The 26,024-nt window shown below is 40.8% G+C and overlaps 1 protein-coding gene and 1 pseudogene across 2 annotated transcripts in view; both read left to right on the forward strand.

Moving 5' to 3' along the window:
* The window catches only part of ZNF81 (zinc finger protein 81), a 101,346-nt gene that overhangs the window by 65,673 nt on the left and 9,649 nt on the right, over window positions 1-26,024 (forward strand). For both annotated transcript variants that reach the window (XM_032842872.1, XM_032842871.1), the window contains exons 4-5: window positions 8,011-8,137; window positions 16,147-16,242. In XM_032842872.1, the coding sequence (XP_032698763.1) occupies window positions 8,011-8,137; window positions 16,147-16,242 (223 nt within the window). The remainder of the gene's footprint in view (window positions 1-8,010; window positions 8,138-16,146; window positions 16,243-26,024) is intronic.
* Window positions 6,183-7,078, forward strand: LOC116858229 (annotated as a pseudogene).

Consider the following 26,024-nt stretch of genomic DNA (forward strand, 5'->3'; position numbering starts at 1 on the left):
CTCTGTTTGTTCTTTTTTTTTTTTTAAAGATTTTATTTATTTATTTGACAGAGAAATCACAAGTAGGCAGACAGGCAGGCAGAGAGAGAGAGGAGGAAGCAGGCTCTATACTGAGCAGGGAGCCTGATTCGCGGCTCGATCCCAGGACTCTGGGATCATGACCTGAGCTGAAGGCAGTCGCTTAACCCACTGAGCCACCCAGGCGTCCCAGGCTTGTTCTTGATTCTCATATAAACAGAATCATTTGGTCTGTGTTTGGCTTCTGTTTCTAAATGAACAAAATATTTTGGAGAGTCATTCAGGTTGTGTCTGTCCAGATCTCTCCTTGCTATGGCTGGGTGTTCCGTTGTATGAATATAGCACAATCTCTGTACACCTGCTGATGAACATTTTGAATGTTTCTAGTGTTTGGTTTTCATGGATAAAGCTGTTGAACATCTTTTCATGTGCTTTATTGGCCATTTGGAGATCTTTTTTGGTGTCTGTTCAAGGAATTTGCCCATTTAAAAAAGTTGCATAATGTGTCTCTTAGTTATTATTTTGTAGGCGTTCTTTCTACATTCTCACTACAGGTGTTTTGTATATGTATTGCAGATATCTTTTCCCAGGCTATGTCTTGATTTTTCATTTTCTTAATGGCATCTTTTTATGTGCAGAAGTTTTAATTTTGATAAGGCCTCATTTATCAAAATGTTCTTTTATCTTTATGGTTTTTTTTGTACTATGTCAAGAAATCCTTGTTGGACCCAGTGTTGCAAAGATATTCTCTTATGTTTTCTTCTAGGGCACTTTGAGTTTTAGGGTTTTTTTCCTTTTTTAAAAATTGAAATATAACTGCCGGGCACCTGGGTGGCCCAGTGGGTTAAAGCGTCTGCCTTTGGCTTAGGTCATGATCCCAGGGTCCTGGGATCAAGCTCCACGTCAAGCTCCCTGCTCAGCAGGGAGTCTTGCTTGTCCCTCTTCCTCTACCCCTCACCCCCAACTCATTCTCCCTTTCTCACTCTACTTTCTCTTTCTCAAACAAATAAATAAATAAATAAAATATTTAAAATAAAGAAGGAAAGAAAATAAAATTGAAATATAACTAACATAAAATGTCATGTTAGGGGGTGCCTGGATGGCTCAGTGGGTTAAGCCTCTGCCTTCGGCTCAGGTCATGATCCCAGTGTCCCTCTGCCTGACTCTCTGCTTACTTGTGATCTCTCTCTCTGTCAAATAAATAAATAAAAATCTTTTTAAAAAAATGTCGTGTTAGTTTTGCATATACAGCATCTTGATTCAACAATTCTATACATTAGTCAGTGCTCATTATAGTAAGTGTAGTCACCGTACGTTATTACAGTATCATTGACTATTTCCTTTGCTGTACTTTTCATCTCATGACTCACTTATTTTATAACTGCAAGTTTGTACCTCTTAAGCCCCTTTATTTCACCCATCTCCCCTGTCATCTCCCTTCTGGCAACCACCAGTTTGTTCTCTGTATTTAAGAGTCTGTCTTTTCACTTGTTTGTTCATTTGTTTTGTTTTATAGATTCCACATATAAGTGAAGTCATGGCATCTGTTTTCTCTGTCTGACTTATTTTACTTAGGATAGTACCTTCTAGGCCCACCCATGTTGTCACAAATGGCAAGATCTCATTCTTTCTTGTGGCTGAGTAATATTTCATTTTATATACCACATCTTCTTTTTTTAAGAGTTTATTTTTATTTATTTGAGAGAGAGAGAGAGAGAGAGAGAGATCACACACAAGGAAGAAAGTTAGAGGGAGAAGCAGGCTCCCCGCTGAGCAAGAAGCCCAATGCAGAACTCAGTCCCAGGACCTTGGGATCATGACCTGAGGTGAAGGCAGACGCTTAACAACTGAGCCAGCCAGGTGCCCACATACCACATTTTCTTTACCCATTCACCTATCAGTGGACACTTAGGTTGCTTCCATATCTTGGCTATTATAAATATTGTAAATAACGCTGCAGTTAACATAGGGGTGCATGTATCTTTTTGAATTAGTGATTTCCTTTTCTTTGGGTAAATATCCAATAGTGGCATTTCTGCATCATATGATATTTTATTTTTAATTTTTTGAGGAACTGCCACACTGTTTTCCCCAGTGACTGCACTAATTTCCATTCCCACCAACAGTACACAAGGGTTCCTGTTTCTCCACATCCTCTCCAACAGTTGTTATTTCTTTTAGATTCTAGCCATTCTGATAGGTATTAAGGTAATATCTCACTGTGGTTTTGCTTTGCATTTCCCTGATGATCACTGATGTTGAGCATCTTTTTTTCCCCAATATATATAATTTATTATTTTATTCATCTATTACATATTACTTCATGAAAATTTACTTATGTTACAAAATATACAAAAATGCAAGGTAACCTGACAATGGAGCATCTTTTTATGTATGTCTTTTATGGAAAAATTTCTGTTCAGGTCTTCTGACTGTTGTTAAATCAGATTATTTGGGGGGGGTTAAAACTGAGTTTTTGGATATTAACCTCTTATTGGATATATCATTTGCAAATATCTTCTACCATTCACTAGGTTGCCTTTTTGTTTTGTTGATGGTTTCCTTTGCTGTGCAAAGGCTTTTTATTTTGGTGTGGTCCCAGTAGTTTATGTTTGCTTTTGTTTCCCTTGCCTGAGGTAATGTATCTACAAAAAATGTTGCTAAGACTGATGTCAGTGAGATTACTGGCTATGTTTTCTTCTAGGAGCTTTATGGTTGCAGGTCTCACATTTAAGTCTTTAGTCCATCTTGAATTAATTTTTGTGTATGGTGTCAGAAGGTGGTCCAGTTTCATTGTTTTGCATGTAGTTGTCCAGTTTTTCCAACACCATTTATTGAAGAGACTGTCCTTTCTCCACTGTATTTTTTGTCCCTTTTGTTGTAAATTAACTGACCATCTATGGTGGGTTAATTTCTGGGCTCTGCTCTAAAGTATCTGTTTTTATGCTATAACATACTGTTTTGATTGTTATAACTTTGTAATATAGTTTGAAATCTGGGTTGTGATACCTCCAGCTTTGTTCTTTCTGAAGATTGCTTTGGCTGTTTTAGGGTCATCTCTGGTTCCATAAATATTTTAGGTTTGTTCTATTTCTCTGAAAAATGCCATTGGAATTTTGACAGGGATTGCAGTGAATCTGCAATATATTTGGTAAATATATTTGGTAAATTGGTAATATTTTAACAATATTAATTCTTCCTATCCATAAGCACAGAATATCTTTCTATTTACTTGTCTTATTTAGTTTCTTTCATCAGTGTGTTAAAATTTTCAGTGTATAGTTCTTTAACCTCCTTGGGTAATTTATTCCAGGGTATTTTTCTTTTTTTTTTTCTTTTTCTTTTTTTTAACATAGGTATTTTTCTTGATGCAGTTATAAATGGGGTCATTTTCTTAATTTCTTTTTCTGGTAATTCATTATTAGTGTACAGAAACACAACAGATTTTCGTATATTGATTTTTGTGTCCTAACACTTTATTGATTCATTTTTTAGTTCTAACAGATTTTTTGGTGGAGTCTTTAGTGTTTTCTATGTATAATAAGATGTCATCTACAAATAGTGACAGTTTTCCATCTTCCTTTTTGATTTGGATGCTTTTTATTTCTTTTTCTTGTCTAATTGCTTTGGCTAGGACTTCCAGTACTCTTGAATTAAAGTGGCAAGAGTGGGCATCTTTGTCTTGTTTCTGATCTTAGAAAAGCTTTCAACTTTCCACTATTGATTATGATGTTAGTTGTGGGCTTGTCATATGTGGTTTTTATTGTGTTGAGATACCTTCTCTCTGTACCTGTTTTGTTGAGAGTTTTTATCATAAATGGATGTTGAACTTTGTTAATTGTTTTTTCTGCATCTGTTGAGATGATCATATGATTTTATCCTTATTTTATTAATGTGGTGTGTCACATTGATTGATTTGCAGATGTTGAGCCATCCTTATCACTGGAATAAGTCCCATTTGGCCATTTTGTATGATTCTTTTAATGTATTGTTGAATTCATTTTGGTAAAATTTTTTGAGGATTTTTGCATCTGTATTCTTCATGGGTATTAAGCTGTAATTTTCTTGTCTTGTGCCCTTATGTGGCTTTGGTTTCAGGGTAAATTTGGCCTCCTTAGATGAATTTCTCTGCTGTTTTTTTGGAAGAGTTTGAGAAAGATTGGTATTCTTTTTTGAATGTTCAGTGGGATTCTTAGTGAAGCTATTTGATTCTGGACTTTTCTTTGTTAGGAGGTTTTTGATTACTGATTCAGTCTTCTTGTTAGTATTCAGTCTGTTTAGATTTTCTATTTTTTCATGATTCAATCGTGATAGGTTGTGTGTTTCTAGGAATGTATCCATTTCTTCTAGGTTGTCCAGTTTGTTTGCATATAATTGTTCATAGTAGTCTAGTTGGTTATTTTTATAGTGCTTCTCAGTTGAACTATCCTATTATTCTTTCACTGTGAATGTATTTTTCTTTATGTTCATAAGCGTACTTATAGATACCTGGTTTAAAATCCTTTACCACTAATTCCAGCATTTGAATCAGTTCAGGGTCAGTCTCTGATTGCATTTCCTCTTGAACCTCTTTTATTTCTCTTGGGAGCTTTCTGTTTCTATGTTGATTATTTTCAACTGTATCTTGTATGTTTTGAATCATACTGTAGACCTTTTGAATTCTGTTTAGTTCCCCTGAAGATTGCTGATTTTTTTTTTGTTTGTTTCATTTGGTTTAGTAAGCACTTAATTTGGCTGGACTCCAGTTGGCAATGGTCTCCTCTGTGGTTTATGGTAACTCAAATTTTAGTTAAATTTATTTACTCAACCAGAAATTAAGAAGAGTTAACACACAGATCTCAGGCACCCTTTTCTGTCTGAATTCTCCCTTGTCTTTCTGGTGGTCATGATGACTGCAAAACTCTCCTTTGACTCTTCAAGTTCAGTAAGACTGAAGTTTTTCCAGTGGAATTGTAGTTACCCTGCATGGCATTGACTAGGCCTGTTTACAAGCTAAAGGCTGTAAACTTGGTAAACCCAACCAGTGCCATCCCTTCTTCTAATTGTCAGTTCTCTTCCAGTAAATACCTGATTTTTGTTACTTTTCAGTACCTCAGATTTTTTTTTTATATTTTGCTCAGAGTATAGTTGTTACCTATGTGAAAGTTGGTCTGATAAAATTTAATTCAGTCGTCCTGGAACTTAATTATTGTTAATTTTTGTATGTGGTGTAAGGTGTGGGTCAAGGTTTGTTTTTTTTCCTCTAAAACTTTTATCCATTGTTCTAGCACAATTTTTTGAAAAGACTTTCCTTTTCCCCATTGAAGTACTTTGGTACCTTTGTGAAAAAACAGTTGTCCATAGGTGTGTCCTGTTTCTGGACTCTCTGTTCTGCTCCATTGATAAATCTGTCTGTACTTACATGAGTACCACACTGTGTAAAGTATCATAGCTTTATAATAAGACTTATCATTACGTATTCCTTGCTTTGGCTATTCTAGGTCCTTTGCATAGCCACATAAACTTTAACACTTCCATGCCAATTTTTACCAGAAAGTTGATAAATAATTGGTTGAACAAGTAGAGGACAAATGACTATGGTGGTAGAAAATTTCAACAACACTCAGCCAACTTGATTTATATATTATAGAATACTACAGCCATCAACAGCTGAATACACATTCTTTTCCAGGGACACACGAACCATTCTCCTAGATAGACCATAAGTTGAAATCATACAGAGTATATTTTCTCACCATTACAGAATTAAATTAGAAATGAGCAATAAAAAGGCATGAAGAGAGGGCGCCTGGGTGGCTCAGTTGGTTAAGCAACTGCCTTCGGCTCAGGTCATGATCCTGGAGTCCCCAGATCAAGTCCCACATAGGCTCCCTGCTCAGCAGGGCGTCTGTTTCTCCCTGACCCTCCCCCCTCATTTTCTCTCTCTCTCTCTCTCTCTCTTATTCTCACTCTAATAGTTAAATAAAATCTTTTTTAAAAAGGCATGAAGAGAAAATGGCCTTATTTGTGAAGAATTAATTAAAACAACAGTAGAGGGAGCTATGTAAAGTTAAAAAAAAAGTGTGCATGCTTCCTTCTAGAAGTTATAGAACACAGGCAGATGGAGCCTTAGCTGCCGCCTCGGTCCTCAGCACCACTACCACCACTGCCCACCACCAGCCAGCATGTCCTCTGCTCACTTCAACCAGGGTCCCTCCTGTGGCTTGTCTGTTGAGGTCAAGAACAAGCTGGCCCAAAAGTACGACCACAAGCAGGAGCAGGAGCTTTGAGAATGGATCGAGGGGTTGACAGGGCACCACATCAGCAACAGTTTCACAGACAGCCTCAAAGATAGCATCAGTAAGTTCCAGCCAGGCTCCATGAAGAAGTTCGATGAGTCGACCCAAAATTGGCACCAGCTAGAAAACATTGGCAACTGCATCAAGGCCATCACCGAGTATGGGGTGAAGTCCCGTGACATTTTTGAGGCAATGACTTGTTTGAGAAAACCAACCACACCCAGGTGCAGTCCTCCCTCCCAGTCATGGCCAAGACGAAAAGGAATAAGGTGAATTTAGGGGTGAAGCATGCAGAGAAGCAGGAACAGAAATTTGAGCCAAAGAAGCTAAGAGAACATCATCGGGCTACAGATGGGACCAACAGATTTGCTAGCCAGCAGGGTATGACAGCCTATGGCACCCGGCACCACCTCTATGACCCCAAGCTGAGCAAGAACCCGCCCCTAGACCAGGCCACCAATAAGGGAGACAGCCAAGCCAGGCTGACTGCACCTGGGACCAAGCAACAGATCCTCAAGCCTGGGCTGGGCATGGAACACTGTGACATGTTCAATGTCAGCCTGCAGATGGACAGCAACAAGGGGGCATCGTGGCAGGGCATGACCGTCTATGGGCCGCTGTGCCAGGTCTGTGACCCCCCAAACTGCCTGACACTTGAACACTCAGAGCTGGGCCAGCCTGCCCACAACCACCACCCACACAACTGCTACAACTCAGCCTGGGGCCCTGGGGCCTCACTCCTTCCCTCCAGGGAGGCTGGCTGGTGCTCTTGGCAGGATTGAGCTGGCCCCACCAACCCCCTCACCCTGCATGGTGTCCTCTAGCCCCCTTGGATCTGCTTACAGGGTTAGCATTGGGGGGGCACTCTGAGGTGTCTGTGGTGGGGGAAGGGGCCCTCCTCCTCAGTGCTGCAGGATCCAGCATTGAGCTGGGTGTTCCCAACAGCATCCAAAGGACACGCTGAGCAAAGCTATCCCTAGCTGTCTCCTGACTCCCTTACAGGTGGGTGCCCCCCAGGACAAAAATTTCTCTCCCCCAAGCAAAACCCCCAGAGCCCAGGCCTGCCCTGCCCCCTCCCCATTCCTACAGTGGAAGCAAACTGCATGCCCAGAGACCTGGCGGACACACATGGTTTGGTTTGCAGCGACCGGCATATGTGGACTTGACCGTGGTGTTTGTAATGCAAGCACTTTCTTTTTCTCTTTCACTGGAGCACAATAAATGACTGTAAAGTAAAACAAAATAAAAAAAAATTATAGAACACAAACTTCCCATTAAAATGAACAACAAAATGGGATCAAGGACAAATCCTGTACAAAATTGTTATTTTTAAAAATGAAAGACTGGGGGTGCCTGGGTGGCTCGGTCAGTGAAGCCTCTGCCTTCAGTTCACGTCATGACCCCAGGGTCCTGGGATAGAGCCCTGCTCCATGGGGGAGCCTGCTTCTCCCTCCACCTCTGCCTCTCTCTCTCTCATGAATAAATAAATCAGATCTTTAAACAAACTGACTAAATGTTGAATACAATGAATTGCAAAAATTTATGATTAGATATTTGTATGTTACACAACACTACATATAACTAGGTATTTAATAGTCATACTGTATAGCATATTCTGGTGAAAAACAAATCCTTAAAAAATAATTCCTTAATGATCCTCTCCCTATCGCCCACTGCTGACCCTGTCGCCTTGAACGGGACTGTGTTGTTACAGGTCTCTGTGTCATTCGAGGACGTGACTGTGGACTTCAGCAAGGAAGAGTGGCAGCAACTGGACCCTGCTCAGAGACGCTTGTACCGGGATGTGACGCTGGAGAATTACAGCCATCTGCGCTCAGTGGGTAAGCACAGCCCTTCGGAGAAACTACAAGGAGCGTGTTATGCATAAAATTGTATTCCTCCAAGGAAACTCTGTTGAAAGCCTAACCTGTTAGGACTAAGCACCTTGGGATATGATCTTTTTTTGGAATTGGGGGTCTTTACAGAAGTAGCCAAGCTCAAACTGGGTCTTTTCGGTGGGTCCTAATCCAGTATGACTGGTATGCTTAAAATAAGGGAAATCTAGACATAGAGACAGACACACACAGAGGAAAGACAGTGTGAAGGAAAAGAAGATGGCCAGGTCACTGAAGTGATGAATCTGTAAGCCGAGACATGCCAGAGGCCACCAAGAGGTCAGAGAGAGAAGCATGGAAGAGTTCCTTCCTGTTTTGAAGGTTCTCCTTCAAAAAGAGCATTGGCCTTACTGACACCTTGATTTTGGACTTCTGGTCTCCAGAACTGTGATACAGTGCATGTCTGTTGTTTTGAGCTGTCCAGCTTGTGGCACTTTGTTAAAGCAGCCCTAGGAAACTAAGATAGATTTTTGTCCTTGGCAAGGGGGATGCTGCCATAGCAAATACTGAAAAAGACACAGAAGTGGTTTTGGAATCAGACAGTGGGTAGAGGCTGGAAAGGTGCTTGACAGAAAGCCTAGATTGCCTTGAAGAGATTCACTGGTAGAAATGGGGACGCTAATGGGGCTTTGGTCTCAGATAGAGTGAGGAGCGTGTTACTGGAAACTGGAAAAAAGGAGATCCTTGTTACAAAGTGGCAGGGAACCTGACTGAATTATGTTCTGTTGGGTGAAAAGCAGAAAGTGTAAGTGATAAACTTGGGTAGTTAGCTGTGGAAGTTTCTAAACAAAAGTGTTAAAGGCATAGCCTGTGTTTTCCTTGCTGCTTACCATAAAATGTAGGAGAAAAGAAAAATATTAGAAAGGAATCATTAGTAAGAGAAGAAGCAGAGCTTGAAGATTTGGAAAATACTCAGCCTGTCCATATGCGAAAAATGGGATGAGACTCTGGAAAGAACCAAAAATGTGGACAACCAGTTGTGAAAGAGATCAGTTGTATGACTTGTGGATTTCTTCAACTACGTCAGTCAGCTTCGACTGAAGAGGACAGAGACAGGAAACAATGAGGGAAGGCTGTGGGGTAGCTGGGATTCTGCTGGTAGGAAAGAGGCTGATAAAACTGTTCAGCTGTGCCCATGCGTTAGCCTTCTGGAAGAGGAATGAATGACTCCAAGGATGGTTGTGAGGCCAGGATGGCTGCTACTGGCACCACAGGCCCAGAGAGCCCAGGCTGGGAAAATGGAATGTGAAAGACCCTCACCTCCTCAGTTCCACAGGGCAAGCCACCTACTTGGTTCCAGGCCTGAAGGGGCAGAGCAGCTTCAAGGTCAAGGTCAAGGCTGTGGAGTTGCCACATCCCACCTGAAGTCTCACCTGCTAACAACATCATGCTCTCTTTAGCATTCCTTCCCTTCCAGTACTTGTTGACAATTGAGTTTGTGCCATTATTTAGCCTTAGAAGAACTTGTCACCCACCTCAGCCTGCATGCCAGAGCAGCACAACTCCGGAAAGACTCAGGCTCAGTGCTCCAGGAGCTGCTACTGACCTCACACCATCCACCAGCTGGGGCCTGATCAGAAGGACTTGGGCCCCCTCTGAGTGGGTCTCTACCGCTTGCCATAGTTCTCATGTCCCACCATGGTGTGAGGATTCAGCACCAGGCTCTTCTGTGTTTGCTGACCATTACCGAAGGAGTCCTTGCTGAGTTTCCTTTCTTCCACTGACTAATAGGCTTAAATTCAGCGAGCAAGTAAACTGAGACCCAGTAGCGAGCCAAAAGCTCTTTGTCAACAGGAAAGCAGTTATCCTCAGAGGATGATAGGGCTTTGCTCCAAAATCCCAAGGTTGGCTCTGTGGTTCACCTCTAGGGGCCTACCCAAGGCTCCATCCCCAACTGCCACTGACATTTCAAGCACCACTGGATCCACCAGATCCTATTGCCCTAGTGAGAGAGCAGCTTGTATGGCACTCTGGACCTGTTGCATAGCCTTCTTTTGTTCCGGGCGCTGCTCAAAACTAGCAGTTTTTTGGATCACATGGTAAATGGAGCAGAGTAACACATGCAGGTGTGGAATATATTGCCTCTGAAGTCCACAGAGGCCCAGTAGCCATTGTCCCTCTTTTTACTTGTAGGAAGAGCCAGAGGCAAAAACTTACTCTTCACTTGGAAATTTCTAAGGGTAGGGGGACGCCTGGGTGGCTCAGTAGGTTAGATGGCTGCCTTCAGCTCAGATCATGATCTTGGGGTCCTGGGATTGAGCCCCACATTGGGCTCCTTGCTCAGCAGGGAGCCTGCTTCTCCCTCTGCCTGCTGCTCCCCCCAGCTTGTGCTCCCTCCCTCACTCTCTCTCTCTCTGACAAAATCTTAAAAAAAAAATTTCTAGGGGTCCCCTGGATCCATACTGCTCTACCCATAGAAATTTCCCTGAGGTGGAAGGCCCCTAAATTGTGGTCAGATTTATTTCCTACCCTCTGCCATACAAATTATCTTACCAGTAAGTTAAGAGTGGTTCTTACTTCTCATTCATCAGGTGCAGTCAGCATAATGTCATCAGTGTAATGGACCAACGTGGTATCTTGTGGGAGGGAAAGTCAATCAGAATCCCTACAGACTAAATTATGACATTAGGACTGGAGGGCTGATATATCTCTGAGGTAGGACAGTGAAGATATATATAGATGTCTATATCTATCTATCTATGTATCTATATCTGTGTGTGTGTGTGTGTGTGTGTGTATATATATATATATATAGTTGGCCTTGCCAACTGAAAGCAAACTGCTTCTAGTAACCTTTAATAACAGGTATTGCAAAAAAAAAAAACATGCAACAACGAAAATAAAACAAACAAAAAACCCCCACACATTTGCCAGATCAATAACTATTCACCGGACACCAAGGGATGTGTTAATTGGTTTCAGCAATGAACCCACATCTGGTACAGCAGCTGCTATTGGAGTTAGCACCTGGTTAAGCTCCTGATGGTCCATAGTCCTTCTCTAAGATCTGTTTGTCCTCTGCACAGGCCAGAGAGGCGAGTTGAATGGGCATGTGGCGGGACTCACTCCCCCTGCATCCTTTAGGTTCTTGATGGTAGCATTGATCTCTGCAGTTCCTACAAAAATGCAGTGTTTCTTTGGGTTTACTCTTTTTCTAGTAGAGGCAGTTCTAGTGGCTTCCACTTGGCCCTTCTCACCATAATAGTCCTCACTGCACAGGTCAGGGAACCAGTATGGGTATTCTGCTGGTTGCTGAGTATCTGTATTCTAATTTTGCATTCTGAACCTGGGAAATAACCACGGGATGGACTGGGGTGCCTGCTGGGCCTCCCGTGAGATGGAGCTGAGCTGAAACTCCGTTGATGACTTCACTCTCATAAGCCCCTATGCTGTCTGGTGGGCCACGGTGACATCCTGGGTCTCCTGGAATTTGTGTCAGTTCAGAACTGGTCTCCAGTAATCTCGGAAAAGCCTCATTATGTCCTTTCCCTCCCTGCACAGTCACCCTGACAAAGGGCTGCAAATCTTTTTAGGGAAGAGAGAGATTAGCAGTATACATTTTGACAGCAGGGTCCTTCCTCAAGGGACCCGGGGTCCCCTTCATTCAAAGCGCTCTGGGTCTGTAAACTGGCTCAAGCCTGAAAATTGACTGAGGAGCTGAGATTCTTTTTACATTTCACGTTAGACTTCATTCACTTGCCCTAGAACTCTTCTCCTAATGCAGATCAAGTAAGAATGCAGTAGCTCATCTGTTTCGTTTCTAGGGACAGCATAAGCAACTGGTCAACACCATGGGTCTCTGTAGGTCAGACCGTTCTGATTACTGCTTTAACCCTGCTGTGCACTGTAATAACCATGTCCATCTTGCATTTAGCAATTCAGTGCCCCCATTTGGCCCCTGTCACCCCAGAATCCAGTTAGTCTTATTGCATTGGGGTTTCCCAATTTGTGTCCTGCAGAGAAAAGCAATCACAGAGTTCTTCAAGAATACTGGGCAACCCCCCCCACCTCACAAATTTGCATGTCCCAGGCATGTCCTCTGGACCCTCCCAGTGTGTGAGAGCATGCCTTACACACGAAATCGAGTCTAATATGCCAAGCTCCCAAGCCTTTGGATGCCTTTCTCTGTAGTATAGAGAGTTCTTCCAAAACACTTCTCCATTTCAGTTGCAGTTTGTACGAACCACATTTTGATCCATGTTTCAGCCAACCAAACAAAATGTTCAAGCCCTCTCTAACCCCTCAAGCAGCAACATTAAATTCACAATCTGCTTAGTGTGCACATACCAAACATTTGGCCTGATCGATCCAACTTTATGTCCTTTCCATTATCCCACACTCTTGAATATCCATTTGCACCTGGGTTTCCCAGTTTTCTGTCTGTATAAATTGGACCAATAATGCAGTTCTTTTATGCCTCGTGGATTATGCTATACCTACCCTCTTGGGCCCTGATGAGATTTGAGTCTAGTTCTAGGTCTAAAAGCAAATCAGGGTGGTAGGGCTAGGTGGTGAGAGAAATCAGCAGTACCTTTCAAGGCAAGTACCTCAAGGGAGGTCGTTGTAGGGTCCTCAGGCAAAGTAGGGTTAATCTTCTCAGATGAGGGCAGGAGGGCTGCTTCTACTCAAAAGAATACTCATCAGAGCTTAGAAGTTCAGTGTCCTCATCTATGTCCATTCTAAATTTCTGGATCCCATTTCTTTTCAGTCAGTTCCATTACCTTAGTAGCCCGCACCCTATAAGGTTGGGAATTCAATTTGTGTTGTAATGTGGCCACTGCCAGGATGAGACTCTGGGTTTCGTTTTTAGCAGCATCAGTTCTGTAGCTACAGAAGTTAGGGGTGTCTTTCAGGACAGACGTAGAAATTTTCAGGTCATCTATGCAGTTCTTGAGCTGGGAACTCAAATCCCTGAGTTCATCCTTTAACCCCCTCTACTTTGTCCAGCACAATTAGGAGCAATCTGGCAATCTTATTATACTTGTAAGTTTGACAAAAATTTCTAAGGTGTCAAATACAAGGTCACCCAGAACCATACCTCTCACAAGCATTTGATAAAGAGCATCTAGGTATCCAGTGGGGATATTTTGCATATCTCTTTTGCCACATCATCCCATGGACTGTCAGTGTGCTCTGTAGTACTGGAAAGAGAGTCATTAGTGCCTTCAAATGTGATCAGAGTAGGGAACCAATTCTAGAAAACCCATAACCCATTCAGAAAATTCATTCTTAGGATTCTCTTCCTCTAGCACCACTCTCAAAATCTTCATTATGGTTCTCCAGAGAAATGGAACCAATATGATATGGGTATATACATATACAGAGTACACACACACACACACACACACACACACACTGTAAATACATACAGACATACCTAGAGAAAGACAGACAGAATGAATACAGTCACAGATTCCAGAGAAGAGATTTGTTTTAAGGAACTGGCTTGCCTGAACCGACAAGTCTGAAATTTAAAGGCCAGGCCTACAAGCTGGAAATTCAAGTGAGGTGATGCTGTAACCTTAAATTCAAAATCTGCAGGACGGGCCAGTAGACCGCAAACCAAGACAAGGTATCTGTGTTGCAGTCTTAAGGTAGAATTCCTTCTTGCACTAATGATTCCTTGTTCTCTTTGCCCGCAGCCAACACAACAGATTGTGGTTCTTTACCTGGTGGTGTGACCCAAAACTTCATTCTTCTTTTTTTTAAGATTTGATTTATGTATTTGAAAGAGGGAGCGAGCATGTGTGTGCACACGCATGTGTGCGCAAGAGGGTGGGCAGAGCAGAGGGAGAGGGAGAAGCAGGTTCCCCACTGACCAGGGAGCCTAACCCAGGACTCGATCCCAGGACACTGGGATCTCGACCTGACCCAAAGGCAGGCGCTTAAATGACTGAGCCACGCAGCCCTCCCCGCCAAAAAGAAAACTTCATTCTTAAAGGATCTGGGCCATTAGTAGTCCTGCCTGAATTGGATTGTTGTAGTTCCTATTGACTTTCATCACAGGGCACACAGTAGTACCAAGAAATGCCCTAAGGGATTATGTGTGTTCCAGATACTCTCTTCCTTATTTCCACTGTGGGGTAGCAGTCCAATTTCCCCTGAGTAGTCAGGATCAGTCACTCCAGCCAGCACAGTAACTCCTTTCTTTACCTTTTGATTCAGAGACTTGAGGAGCCCAAAGTGTCCACGTGACAGACTTAACTTCCAGTTCAGTGGAATCACTACTGTGTCTCCTGGCAGACGCATTCCTCCCTTTGGAACTAAGACAGAGAACAGCGGAGTGGAAGGGGCACAGGAACAGGCAGGAAATATTTTGCTAGTGGACCGGTAGAGGTAGTAGTGAATGGTGCCACTCCTGGCCCTGGGCCCACAGGGTGGGGCCATCCCCCCCTTGGTAGGCTTGGAGGACAGAAAAGGGAGCCAATAAGAATTACCCTCAAGCCTTAAAATCCCATGGGCTTTGTCTTGCTAGGTTTTGGACTTTCTTGGGATCTGTGATCCTTTTTTTCATTCCAGTCCCTCCCTTTTGAAATGGGAATGCCTGTCCTACCATTACATTTTGGAAGCAGATGACTTGTCTGATTTCACAGGTTTGTGTGGAGAGAAGCTGCCCTGAAACGACTCATACTCATATCACACCCATAACTGACCTAGGTGATCTGGATGATAAGATTTGACACTTGGAGTTGATGTTTAGATAGATTTTGAATTTAAGACTTGATGCTGGAATGATCAAGACTTTTGGGGATATTGGCATGGAGTTAGTATATTTTGCACCTGGGAAGGACATGAATTTGGTGGGGGGGTTGTCCAAGGGCAGATTTTTAATGGGTTGAATCATGTGTCCCCCTGAAAAAAAAAGTGGAAATCTGAACCTCCAGTACTCCAGAATGTGACCTTATTTGAACATAGTGTCTTTATAGAGGTAATCAAGTTAAAAGGAGTTCATGGGAGTGGGCCCTAATTTAATATGATTGGTGTGCTTATAAAAAAAGGGAAATCTGGTCAAAGAAATAGACACATAGGGGTGCCTGGGTGGCTCAGTGGGTTAAACCCCTGCCTTCGGCTCAGGTCATGATCCCAGGATCCTGGGATCGAGCCCCGCATCGGGCTCTCTGCTCGGCGGGGAGTCTGCTTTCTCCTCCCTCTCTGCCTGCCTCTCTGCCTACTTGTGATCTCTATCTGTCAAATAAAATAAATTAAATCTTAAAAAAAAAAAGACATAGACACATATGTGGGCACCTGGGTGGCTCAGTCAGTTAAGCGTCTGCCTTCGGCTCAGGTCCTGATCCCAGGGTCCTGGGATCAAGCCCCACATCGGGCTCCTGCTCAGCAGGGGCTCTGCTTCTCCCTCTCCCTCTGCCTCTCTCCCCAGCTTGTGCTGGCGCTCTCTCTCTCTCTCTCTCTTGCAAATAAATAAATAAAATCTTTTTTAAAAAAAGAAAAGAAATAGATACATATAGAGGGAAGTCAGTGTGAAGATACACGGGGAGAAGGGCATGCAACTGGAGTGATGCATTTACAAGCTAAAGAAACATCAAAGATTGCCAGCAAACAAGCTGGAAGACACAAGGAAGGATGCTCCCTCACATCTGCCAGAGAGAGCCTGACCCTGCTAACACTGATTTCAGACTTGAGGCCCCAGAAGCATGAGACAATGACTTTCTGCTGCTTTGAGCCACCCAGGTTTTAGTATTTTTTTACGGCAGCCCGAGGAACCAAACACAGAGCCTCCATGAAAGTATTTCCATTCTCAGCTGCTGAGTACCCTGAGCCACCTGAAGTGTGTGCTGGTGGCGTCCCCGGTGGGCCTGAGATCCTTCAGTGCGTTGACCTCTGTGGTTATTACTCTTTTCCCAAAGAAAAGTGGTTACTTTTTCAAAAAAAAAAAAAGAAACCCACCAAGTGGAAAGCAATTAGCTGGACCCAATTCTGTCATGTCCTATTAACAGGGTATGAAGTTCCCAAACCAGAGGTCATCTTCAAGTTGGAACAAGGAGAGGAGCCATGGATTTTGGAGAGAAAAACCCCACATCAGAGCCATACGGGTGAGTGAGTGTGACCCAGGCAGATGGGGGACATGGAAACGCTTTTCCTCAGAAGCTTATGCCTTTAAAATGCTATTTCTTGCTGCCTTCTTGAAGGATCTCAACTTTGGAAACTGCTTGAGAAGAGATAACATTGGCCTTTTAGGTACCAGACTGTTCTCTCCCTTTATTTCCCTTAGTGTGAGCAGCTGTCTTTTTTGCCTGGCTTTCCTCCAAGGAGAATTGCTGCATTTCCTACAGGCAGAATCATATGCCAGGCTTCCTCCCTACAGATCTTGCTTCTTTGAATGTTTTCTCCTTCCATCCCATTTTTATCCTTCATTCCTTAAGTCCCACCCCCCAGAATCTGAGATTCTTAACAATACATATGGTCAGGTTTTAATGGATTTGCCCTGTTTGAAAACCACTTGGTTGCTACACTCCTGTTCGTCTGAGGACCTTTTCACTTTCATCCTCCTCATTTTCTTCTTCTGATCTCTAAGATACCAATAAACACATCGACAACCAACTTCCCCTCCTCTTCTCTTTCCAGATTCCTCACTCCTCTCCCGTCTCCCCTGCTGCCATGCCTCTCTCCCATCTTCTGACCTTGGATCACTGCCACTTAGCATTTTTGTCTTAAATCAATCAACTGTATTAAGGTATAATTTACATACAGTAACATGTCTCCATTTGAAGTGCCCAGTTTGATGAAGGTCCACGCTGCCATTAACCACCACCCCAGTCATGATATGGAGAACATTCTGTTTTGTGAAAATGAGCCTCCATGCCCCTTGTAGTCAGTAGGCCCCCAGGCAAACCATTGACAGGCTTTCTGTCACTGTAGATTAAATCTGTCTTTATTAGGGTTTCATGTGAGTGGAATCCTACTGTCTATACCCTTTTAGGTCTGGCTCCATTTGTTCAACATCATGATTCTGCAATTCATCCATGTTACTGAGTATATTGCTGGTTTATTGCTTTGAAATGCTAAAGACTATTCCATGATAGGAACAGACTGTAATTTGTTTATCCATATACCTGTTAATAACAGGTGGCTGTTATTTGGTTATTTTGAGTACAGTGTAGCGAACATTCTGGCATGTCGTTGTGTGACTATATGTTTACATTTCTCTTGGGTGAACACCTAGGAGTGGAGTTGGTGGGTCATATAATTGTATAAGTAAGTGTATGCGTGCCTTTATAAGAAATTGCCAAGCTATCTTCCAAAGTGGCTGTGTGAGTCTACCCTTCCAGCAGCAGTACACGAGAATTTCTGTTGTTCCGCATCCTTGCCAACACCTGTTAGCCATCAATCACTTTAATTTTTGCTGTCATAGTGGATGTAATGGTATCTCATTATGATTTTAAGTTGTATTCTTCTGACAAGTAATGATAAGTATCATTTCATGTGCTTATTGACCATTTGTACGTTTTTGTTTCAGGTGTCTATTCTGATATCTTTCCTGTTTTTTAATTGAGTTGCTTGCTTGCTTGATGAGTTTTCAGAGCTGTCGATATTTGCTAGATGTAACTCCTACACCAGATATATACATCGCCAGTATTTTGTTCCATTTCGTGGCTTTCACTTTTCTCTTCTTACTGGTGCCTATCAGAGGAGCAAATATTTTGATTTTGATGGAGTCTAATTTATCGTCTTTTAAAATTTTCTAGTGCTTTCTGTGATCTGTTTAAGAAATCGTAGCCTGCTACAAAGATTTTTTCCTATTTCGTTCCCTAAGTTATAGCACTTTTGCTTTCTCAGTTTAGACCTACAATTCACTTTGTATGTTTGATGTAAGGACCGATGTTCATTTTTGTTTTTGTTTTTAAAGATTTTATTTATTTGTTTGACACACAGAGAGAGATCACAAGTAGGCAGAGAGGCAGGCAAAGAGAGAGAGAGAGAGAGAGAAGGACACAAGCTCCCTGCTGAGGAGAGAGCCCGATGCGGGACTCCATCCCAGGACCCTGAGATCATGACCTGAGCCAAAGGCAGAGGCTTAACCCACTGAGCCACCCAGGTGCCCACAATGTTTGTTTTTATCATTACAATACCCAATTGTTCCAGAAACATTTGCTGAAGAGGGTTTTTTTTTTCCCATTGCATTTCCTAGTCGTGTTTATCAAAATCAATTGACTTTTTATATGTGAGCCTATTTCTGGACTCTTTATTCTGCTCAGTTGATCTATATATGTCTTTCTGTTTTATAATGGTAGGCTTTAATATCATTCAGGCAAGGTGAGATGACTGCCATTAAAAAGATAGTTTGTAATTCACAGTTCCCAAGAGGAAGAGACATGCCATACCATGCCTGGCCATATCAGGAAGCACCAGCATCAGTCAGGAGGCCAAAGATTTAGGGGAAAGCATGGATAAGAGCCTTAATTGTTATTTGCATGGGGAAGCATGAGTGAAACAGAGTAAGCAGGCTGGGGAGGCTTCGGATTGGCTAGTTTGAGTAATTTCAGTGGGGCTCCAGGGCTGTACGGACTGCGTCTAGTAACCTGGTACTGGGCACTGAGGGATTAGAGCAGGAGGATAGTGGCTCAACCTGGGAGAGTGTAACAAAGGAGGAGAGTTGGTGGAAGTGGACTCTGGATTGGTTGGTTTGCATATAAAAGGTGTGCTTCCAGGGAATTCATTTGTTATCTCCAGGAATTAACTAGCACTGAGAGAGGCAGGTCTGTCCAGGAGGAGGAAGGCACCAGATGGCCCAAGCATCAATAATACAGAAAATAAGATAAAGAAGATGTGGGTGCCTGGGTGGCTCAGTTGGTTAAGCAACTGTCTTCGGCTCAGGTCATGATCCTGGAGTCCTGGGATCCAGTCCCACATCAGGCTCCCAGCTCAGCAGGGAGTCTGCTTCTCCCCCTGACCTCTCTCTCTCCTCTGATGCTCTCTCTCTCTCTCATTCTTTCGATCTCTCTCTCAAATAAATAAGTAAAATCTTAAAAACAAAAACAAGAGCAGGAACAACAAAAATATGTGATATACATACAATGGCATATTATTCAGCCATAAAAAAAGAACAAAATCTTACCATTGGCAACAACATGGATGGAGCCAGAGAGTATCATGCTAAGGGAAATAAGTCAGTCAGAGAAAGACAGAGATACCTCATGATTTCACTCGTATGTGGAATTTAAGAAACAAAACAAATGAACAAAGGGAAAAAAGAGAATAAAACAAGAAATAGCCTTTTTTAAAAAAAGATTTTATTTACTTATTTGACACAGAGAGAGAGAGAGAGATCACAAGTAGGCAGAGAGTCAGCAGAGAGAGAGGGGGGAAGCAGGCTCCCCGCTGAGCAGAGAGCCCAATGCGGGACTCAATCCCAGGACCCTGGGATCATGACCTGAGCCGAAGGCAGAAGCTTTAACCCACTGAGCCACCCAGGTGCCCCAAGAAACAGACTTTTAACTATAGAGAACAAACTGATGGTTGTGGGGGGTGGGGATGGGTGAAATAGGTGATGGGAATTAAGAGCATGCTTACCCTGATGAGCACTGGGTAATGTATAGAATTGTTAAATCACAATATTGTACACCTGAAACTAATATAACACTGTATGTTAATTATACTAAAATTAAAATTTAAAACTTTTTAAAAACACAGAAAATATAGTTAATATACTTTTTTTAAGACTTTATTTACTTATTTGACAGAGAGAGAGATCACAAGTAGGCAGAGAGACAGGCAGAGAGAGAGGAGGGCAGGCTCCCTGCTGAGCAGAAAGCCCAATGCAGGGCTCCATCCCAGGACCCTGGGATCATGATCCGAGCCTAAGGCAGAGGCTTTAACCCACTGAGCCACCCAGGCGCCCCAATATACTGTCTTTTTGGCAAACGCACATTTTCTTTATTACTGTAGCTTTTATAATGAGTCTTGAATCAGGTAGGATAAGTTCTCCAACTTTGCCTTTTTTTTTAATTACTTTGGCTCTTCTAGATCATTTGCATTTCTATATAAATTTCATAAGTAGTTCACACTTTTTTTTTTTTAAAGCCTGCTGGGGTTTTGTTTGGAGTAGAGTTCACTCTATAGATCGATGTTAGGGGAATTGATATCTTCACAATATTGGGCCTTCTAATCCAAGAGCATGGCATATTTTCTATATTTATTTAGATGTTTGAATTCCTTCAGCAATGTTTTTATAGTTTTCAGTGTAGAAGTCTTCTGCATCCTTCATTGAATTTATCCCTACATACTTGATGCACCTTGACAGTTTTATAAATGACATTTTTTTCCCAATTTATTTCGGATTGTTCATTGTTAGTAAAAATTGCTCATGATTTATTTTTGTACGTTGACTTTGTATCCTGAGGCATTCCTACATCCACCTACTAGTTTTCTTGTAGGTTCTTTGAGGTTTTTCATTTAAGTAGTCATCACTTTAGAGACACTTTTTCATCTCCAATTTCATGCTTTTTGTTTCTTTTCCTTTCCTTATTGCACTAACACCTTCAGTTTGATGTTAAATAGAAGTGTTGAGTGTGGGCATGCCTCCTGTGTTCCCAATATCAGGGATAAAATATGCGTACCATTATGTCTGATGTTTTTTGAAGCTGCCCTTTATCAGGTTATAGAAGTTCTTTTTAAATCTTAGCTTGTTGAAGAGTTTTTTTTTTAAATCATGGTTATATGTTGAACTTTGTCAACTCCTTTTTCTTCATCTAATTAGAGTAATCATGTGAGTTGTTGCTTTTATTTTGTTAATATGTGAGTTTATTTGTTGATTTTTCTTAAAGATTTTATTTATTTATTTATTTCACACACACACACACACACACACACACATAGAGAGAGCACAAGCAGGCAGAGAGGCAGACAGAGAGAGAGGAGGAAGCAGGCTTCCTACTGAGCAGAGAGCCCGATGCGGGGCTTGATCCCAGGACCCTGAGATCATGACCTGAGCGGAAGGCAGAGGCCCAACCCACTGAGTCACCCAGGCTTCCCTGTTGATTTTACAAATGTTAAGTTAACTTTGTATTTCTGAGATAAAATATTAGTTGATTATGATATATATATAACCCTTACTATATATTATTGGATTATAATTACTGATGTTTTGTTTTAAAGTATTTGCATTTTTTATGAGTGATATTGGTTGTAGTTTTCTTTCTCTGCAACGTTTTTGTCAGACTTTGGTATTAGGTTTCTGCTGGCCACATAAATGAGTTGTGAAGTGTTCCCTTTTCTGAAATAGTTTGTGTAAAATTATTATTTCTTCTTTTACTGTTTCATGGAATTCACTAATGGAAACCATCTGGACCTGGAATTTTCTTGATGGGAAAGTTTTTTTGTTTTGTTTTTTTAGGCAGAGAGAATAAGACAGAGAGAGCACAAGCAGGGTAAGGGGCAGATGGAGAAGCAGACTCCCTGCTGAGTAGGGAGCCTGATAATGCGATGATGCAGGGCTCGATCCCAGGACTCCGGGATCATGACCTGAGCCAAAGGCAGATGCTTAACTGACTGAACCACCCAGGCACCCCGGGAAAGTTTGAATAACAAATTCAATTTCTGTAATAGACAGGGTTATTCAGATTTTTCTCTTTCCTCTTTTGTCAGACATAGTAAGTTGTATTTTTCAAGAAACTTGTCTATTTATGTTATCTGATTTAATTCTGTTGTAGCCTGAGAATATAATCTATGATTTCTGTGTTTGGTCTTTTTTTCCATGTGTCTGAAAAGAATGTATATTCAGCTGTTGATGGGTATTGTGTTCTATAGGGTATAAATCAAGGTGGTTGCATGTTGTTGAAATCTGTTGCTTTAATGAATTGTATTCTACTTGTTCAATCAATTATTTGTCATTTTAGGGGATAAAAGCTGACAGAGATTTTAAAGTTTATATGGATATGGAAAGGCCTTAGAATAGCCAATAGCAGTCTTGAAAAAGAAGGAAAAGTATTAATTAAGATTTATTGTAAAGCTACAATAATCCAGATAGTGTGGTTTTGATGTAAGGACAAACACATATAAATGGAATAGAAGAGAGAGTCCGAAAATAGACCCACACATATATGGACAACTGAGTTTTGACAAAGGTGCAATTCAGTGGGGGAAGGGAATTTTGTTTTTGAACAAATTGTGCTGGGACAAATGGATATCAGTACTGGAAGAAAAATACCCTTGACCCGTACCTCACACCATATATAAAAATAACTTGAGTTTAATATGATTAAATTGTTTCTGTTAGACCAACTCATCTAATAGATATAAACTGTTAACTATGATAAATATACTTTAAAAACTACTGAAAGACAAATACCATATGATTTCACTAATATGTGGAATTTAAGAAACAAAACAGATGAACATATGGAGAGGGGAAAAAAGAGAGGGAAGCAAACCATAAGAGACTAGAAAACAAACTGAGGGTTGATGGGGGAGGTGGGTGGGGTGGGTAAATAGGTAATAGGTATCAGGGAGGGCACTTGTTATGATGAGCACTGGGTATTGTATGTAAGTGATTTATCACTAAATTCTGCTCCTGAAACCAATATTACACTATACTTTAACTAACTAGAATTTAAATAAAAACTGTGGGGAGAAAAACTACTGAAGGAACTGGATAGTGACCAAGGGGAATTTTTCTGGGTCATCTTATATTGAGTAATTTTGGATTTTTACACCAAATATTATCAGGGTTATGTTATAGTAACACCATTTTCTGTTACAGTAGGCAGTTTTTGTCATAGTAGGCTGTTAACTAGGTTAGACTCGAGCTGGAGATGCTGTCTCACCTATAGTAGGTAGCAACTTAGATCTCTGTTCAGACTTGTTCTAACTTCTAACTCCTCTTCAAAATCTGCCTGCTTTTGTTTACTCTACTAGTACATGTTTTGTTTTGTTTTTCTAGAGAATATAGTTATTGTCTGTAGAAGGATTTTTTTTTAGGAGCTTGCTTCCCCATACTAGAGGTGGAACTAGAGGTGGAACTCTTACAATTTATTCTTGTGCATTGAACCTGTATTCTGAGACCTTGCTAATAAATTCATGTATTAATTCTAGTGAGTATTTCTGTAAATTCCTTAAAATTTTTTGCATCAATTACCATGTCTTACTTTTTAGTCTGCATGCCCTTTATTTTTATTTTATCTTGAGAGCAAAAGTTTTCAGTCTTTCAGCATTGAGTATATTAGCTGTGGTTTTCCTTAGATGTCCTTTATTAACTTGTGGCAATCTCTTTCTATTCCTAGTTTGATGAAGGTCTTTAACATAAATGGATATTAGATTTCCTGGGTGCTTTTTTTGCATTTGGGATGAACATTTTATTCTGCTGGTATGGTAAATTTCATAGATTTTCAGATGTTAAACTGACATTGCCTTACTGGGATAAACCCTACTTGATCATGATTATTAACTTTTTTATGTATTTCTTGAATCAGTTTGCAATAATTGGTAAGGATTTTTAGCTCTGTGTTTAAGTGAGATATTAGTATTCAGTTTTAGGGGATATTTTGTTTACAATATCTTTGATTTTGTTATCATATTAATGCTAGCCTCATAAAATGATCTGGAAAATTTCATGCCCACTTTATCTTCTGAAAGAGTTTGTGTAAAGTTGCTATATTTGCTAGGAATTTTTAATGTTCATTCCTCTGTTTTGTGATTTTGTGTAATATTGCTTTAAATTTTATAATTTTTCTGTAAATAGATGATAAAATATGCCAGTGAACTCATATGGATCAGAAGTTTTCTTTGTGGGATCACCTTTAATTTTGAAATTCAGTGTCTTTAACAGATATGGAAATATTCAGATTTTCAATTTCTTCTTATTTTGATTTCTTTGAATTTATACATCTTACCTATTTACCAAATTTTTGGCATGTGGTTGTTTCATAATATTCCTGTATCATTGTTTTAATGTCTGTTTTATCTTCCACAATGTACTCTCTTTTCTCTGAAATTGATAAAACTTCGGTTCAGCAGGGAATATATTAAAAATCTATATTTTTATGTACTTAATAGCATAGCTTCAAGATATATAAAGTAAACATTGACAGTGCTAAAAGAAGAAACAGACAAAATGTGTAATCATAGTTACAGATTTTAACATATCTATCTCTATAACTGATTTTTGTCTGTTTAGAGACTGAAGAACCTTTAAAGATATAGAAGATTTGAGGAGAGCCTAGGTGGCTCAGTTGGTTGAGCATTTGGCTCTTGATTTGGGCTCAGGTCATAGTCTCGGGGTTATGGGATTGAGCCCCACATTGGGCTCCACACTCAGTGGGAGTCCGCTTGAGATTCTCTCTGTCCCTCTCCTTCTGCTCCTCCCTCTCCCACACATGCTGTCTCTCCCTCTCTAAAATAAATAAATAAATATTTTAAAAAACAATAGAAGATTTGAACATGATAAACCAATGTGACCTAATTGACATACAATAGGTCACTACATCCCACAACTGTAGAATATACACTTTTTTCAATTGCGTATGGCACACGGAGCAAAATAGACCCAATTTTAGGATATAAGGCTAATTGCAGCAGATTCCAAATGATTGAAATCATATGCTAAATGTTCTCTAATTACTGTTGAAATAAATTAAAACTGAACAGAAAGACACCAGAAAATATCCAAATGTTTGGAAAGTAAGCAACAAACATGGAAATATCCCAGAAGTCAAAGAAGAAATCACAGTGGAATTAGAAACTATTTTGAGCAGAATGATAATGAAAATATGGCACATCAGAACATCAGAATGTGGGATGAAGTTGAAGCACTACTCAGATAGAAATATATTGGTCTATGGGGCGCCTGGGTGGCTCAGTGGGTTAAAGCCTCTGCCTTCGGCTCAGGTCATGATCCCAGCGTCCTGGGATCAAGCCCCACATGGGGCTCTCTGCTCAGCAGGGAGCCTGCTTCCTCCTCTCTCTGCCTGCTTCTCTGCCTACTTGTGATCTCTGTCAAATAAATAAATAAATAAAATCACGGGGCGCCTGGGTGCTCAGTGGGTTAAGCCTCTGCCTTCAGCTCAGGCCATGGTCTCAGGGTCCTGGGATTGAGCCCCGCATTGGGCTCTCTGCTCAGTGGGGAGCCTGCTTCCCCCTCTCTCTCTGCCTGACTCTGCCTGCTTGTGATTTCTGTCTGTCAAATAAATAAATAAAATGTTAATAAATAAATAAATAAATAAAATCTTTTTAAAAAATATATTGGTTTATATATATCTACCAGAAAATTAGAAAGTTTAAAAATTGGTGATCTAACTTTGCAATTCAGGACATAAAATAATGAAAACTAACAAAGCCAAAATTTGGTTCTTTGAAAAGGTTAATACAACTGATAAATCTTTAACAAGACAATCAAGAAAAAGAAAGAGAAAACACAGATTATTAATGCCGCAAATGGAAAAAGAAACGTCACTACAAATCCTACATATATCAAAAGGATATTAAAAAGATGTTATTACCAACCATTTGCCAATACATTTTATAATTGAGACTAGATGGACACAGTTCTAAAAATCACAAATTAAAAGGAATACCACAAAAAGAAAGAAAAAAATCTTAGTAGTCTTTTTATCTATTGAAAATATTAATTTATAACTTAAAATCTTTCTGCAGGGGCACCTGGGTGGCTCAGTCAGTTAAATGTCTCTTGGTTTTCATTAGGGTCATGATCTCAGGGCCAAGGGATCAAGCCCTATGTCAGGCTCCACACTCAGTGCACACTCCGTTTGAGATTCTCTTTTTCTCTCCCTCTGCCTCTGCTCCTCCCCCTGCATGTGCTCTCTCTCTCTCTCTCTCTCATAATTAAATAAATAAAATCTTTAAAATAAAATAAAATCTTCCT

Source organism: Lontra canadensis, unplaced genomic scaffold (assembly GCF_010015895.1).
Source record: "Lontra canadensis isolate GAN:19392208 unplaced genomic scaffold, GSC_riverotter_1.0 scaffold134, whole genome shotgun sequence".
NCBI lineage: Eukaryota > Metazoa > Chordata > Mammalia > Carnivora > Mustelidae > Lontra > Lontra canadensis.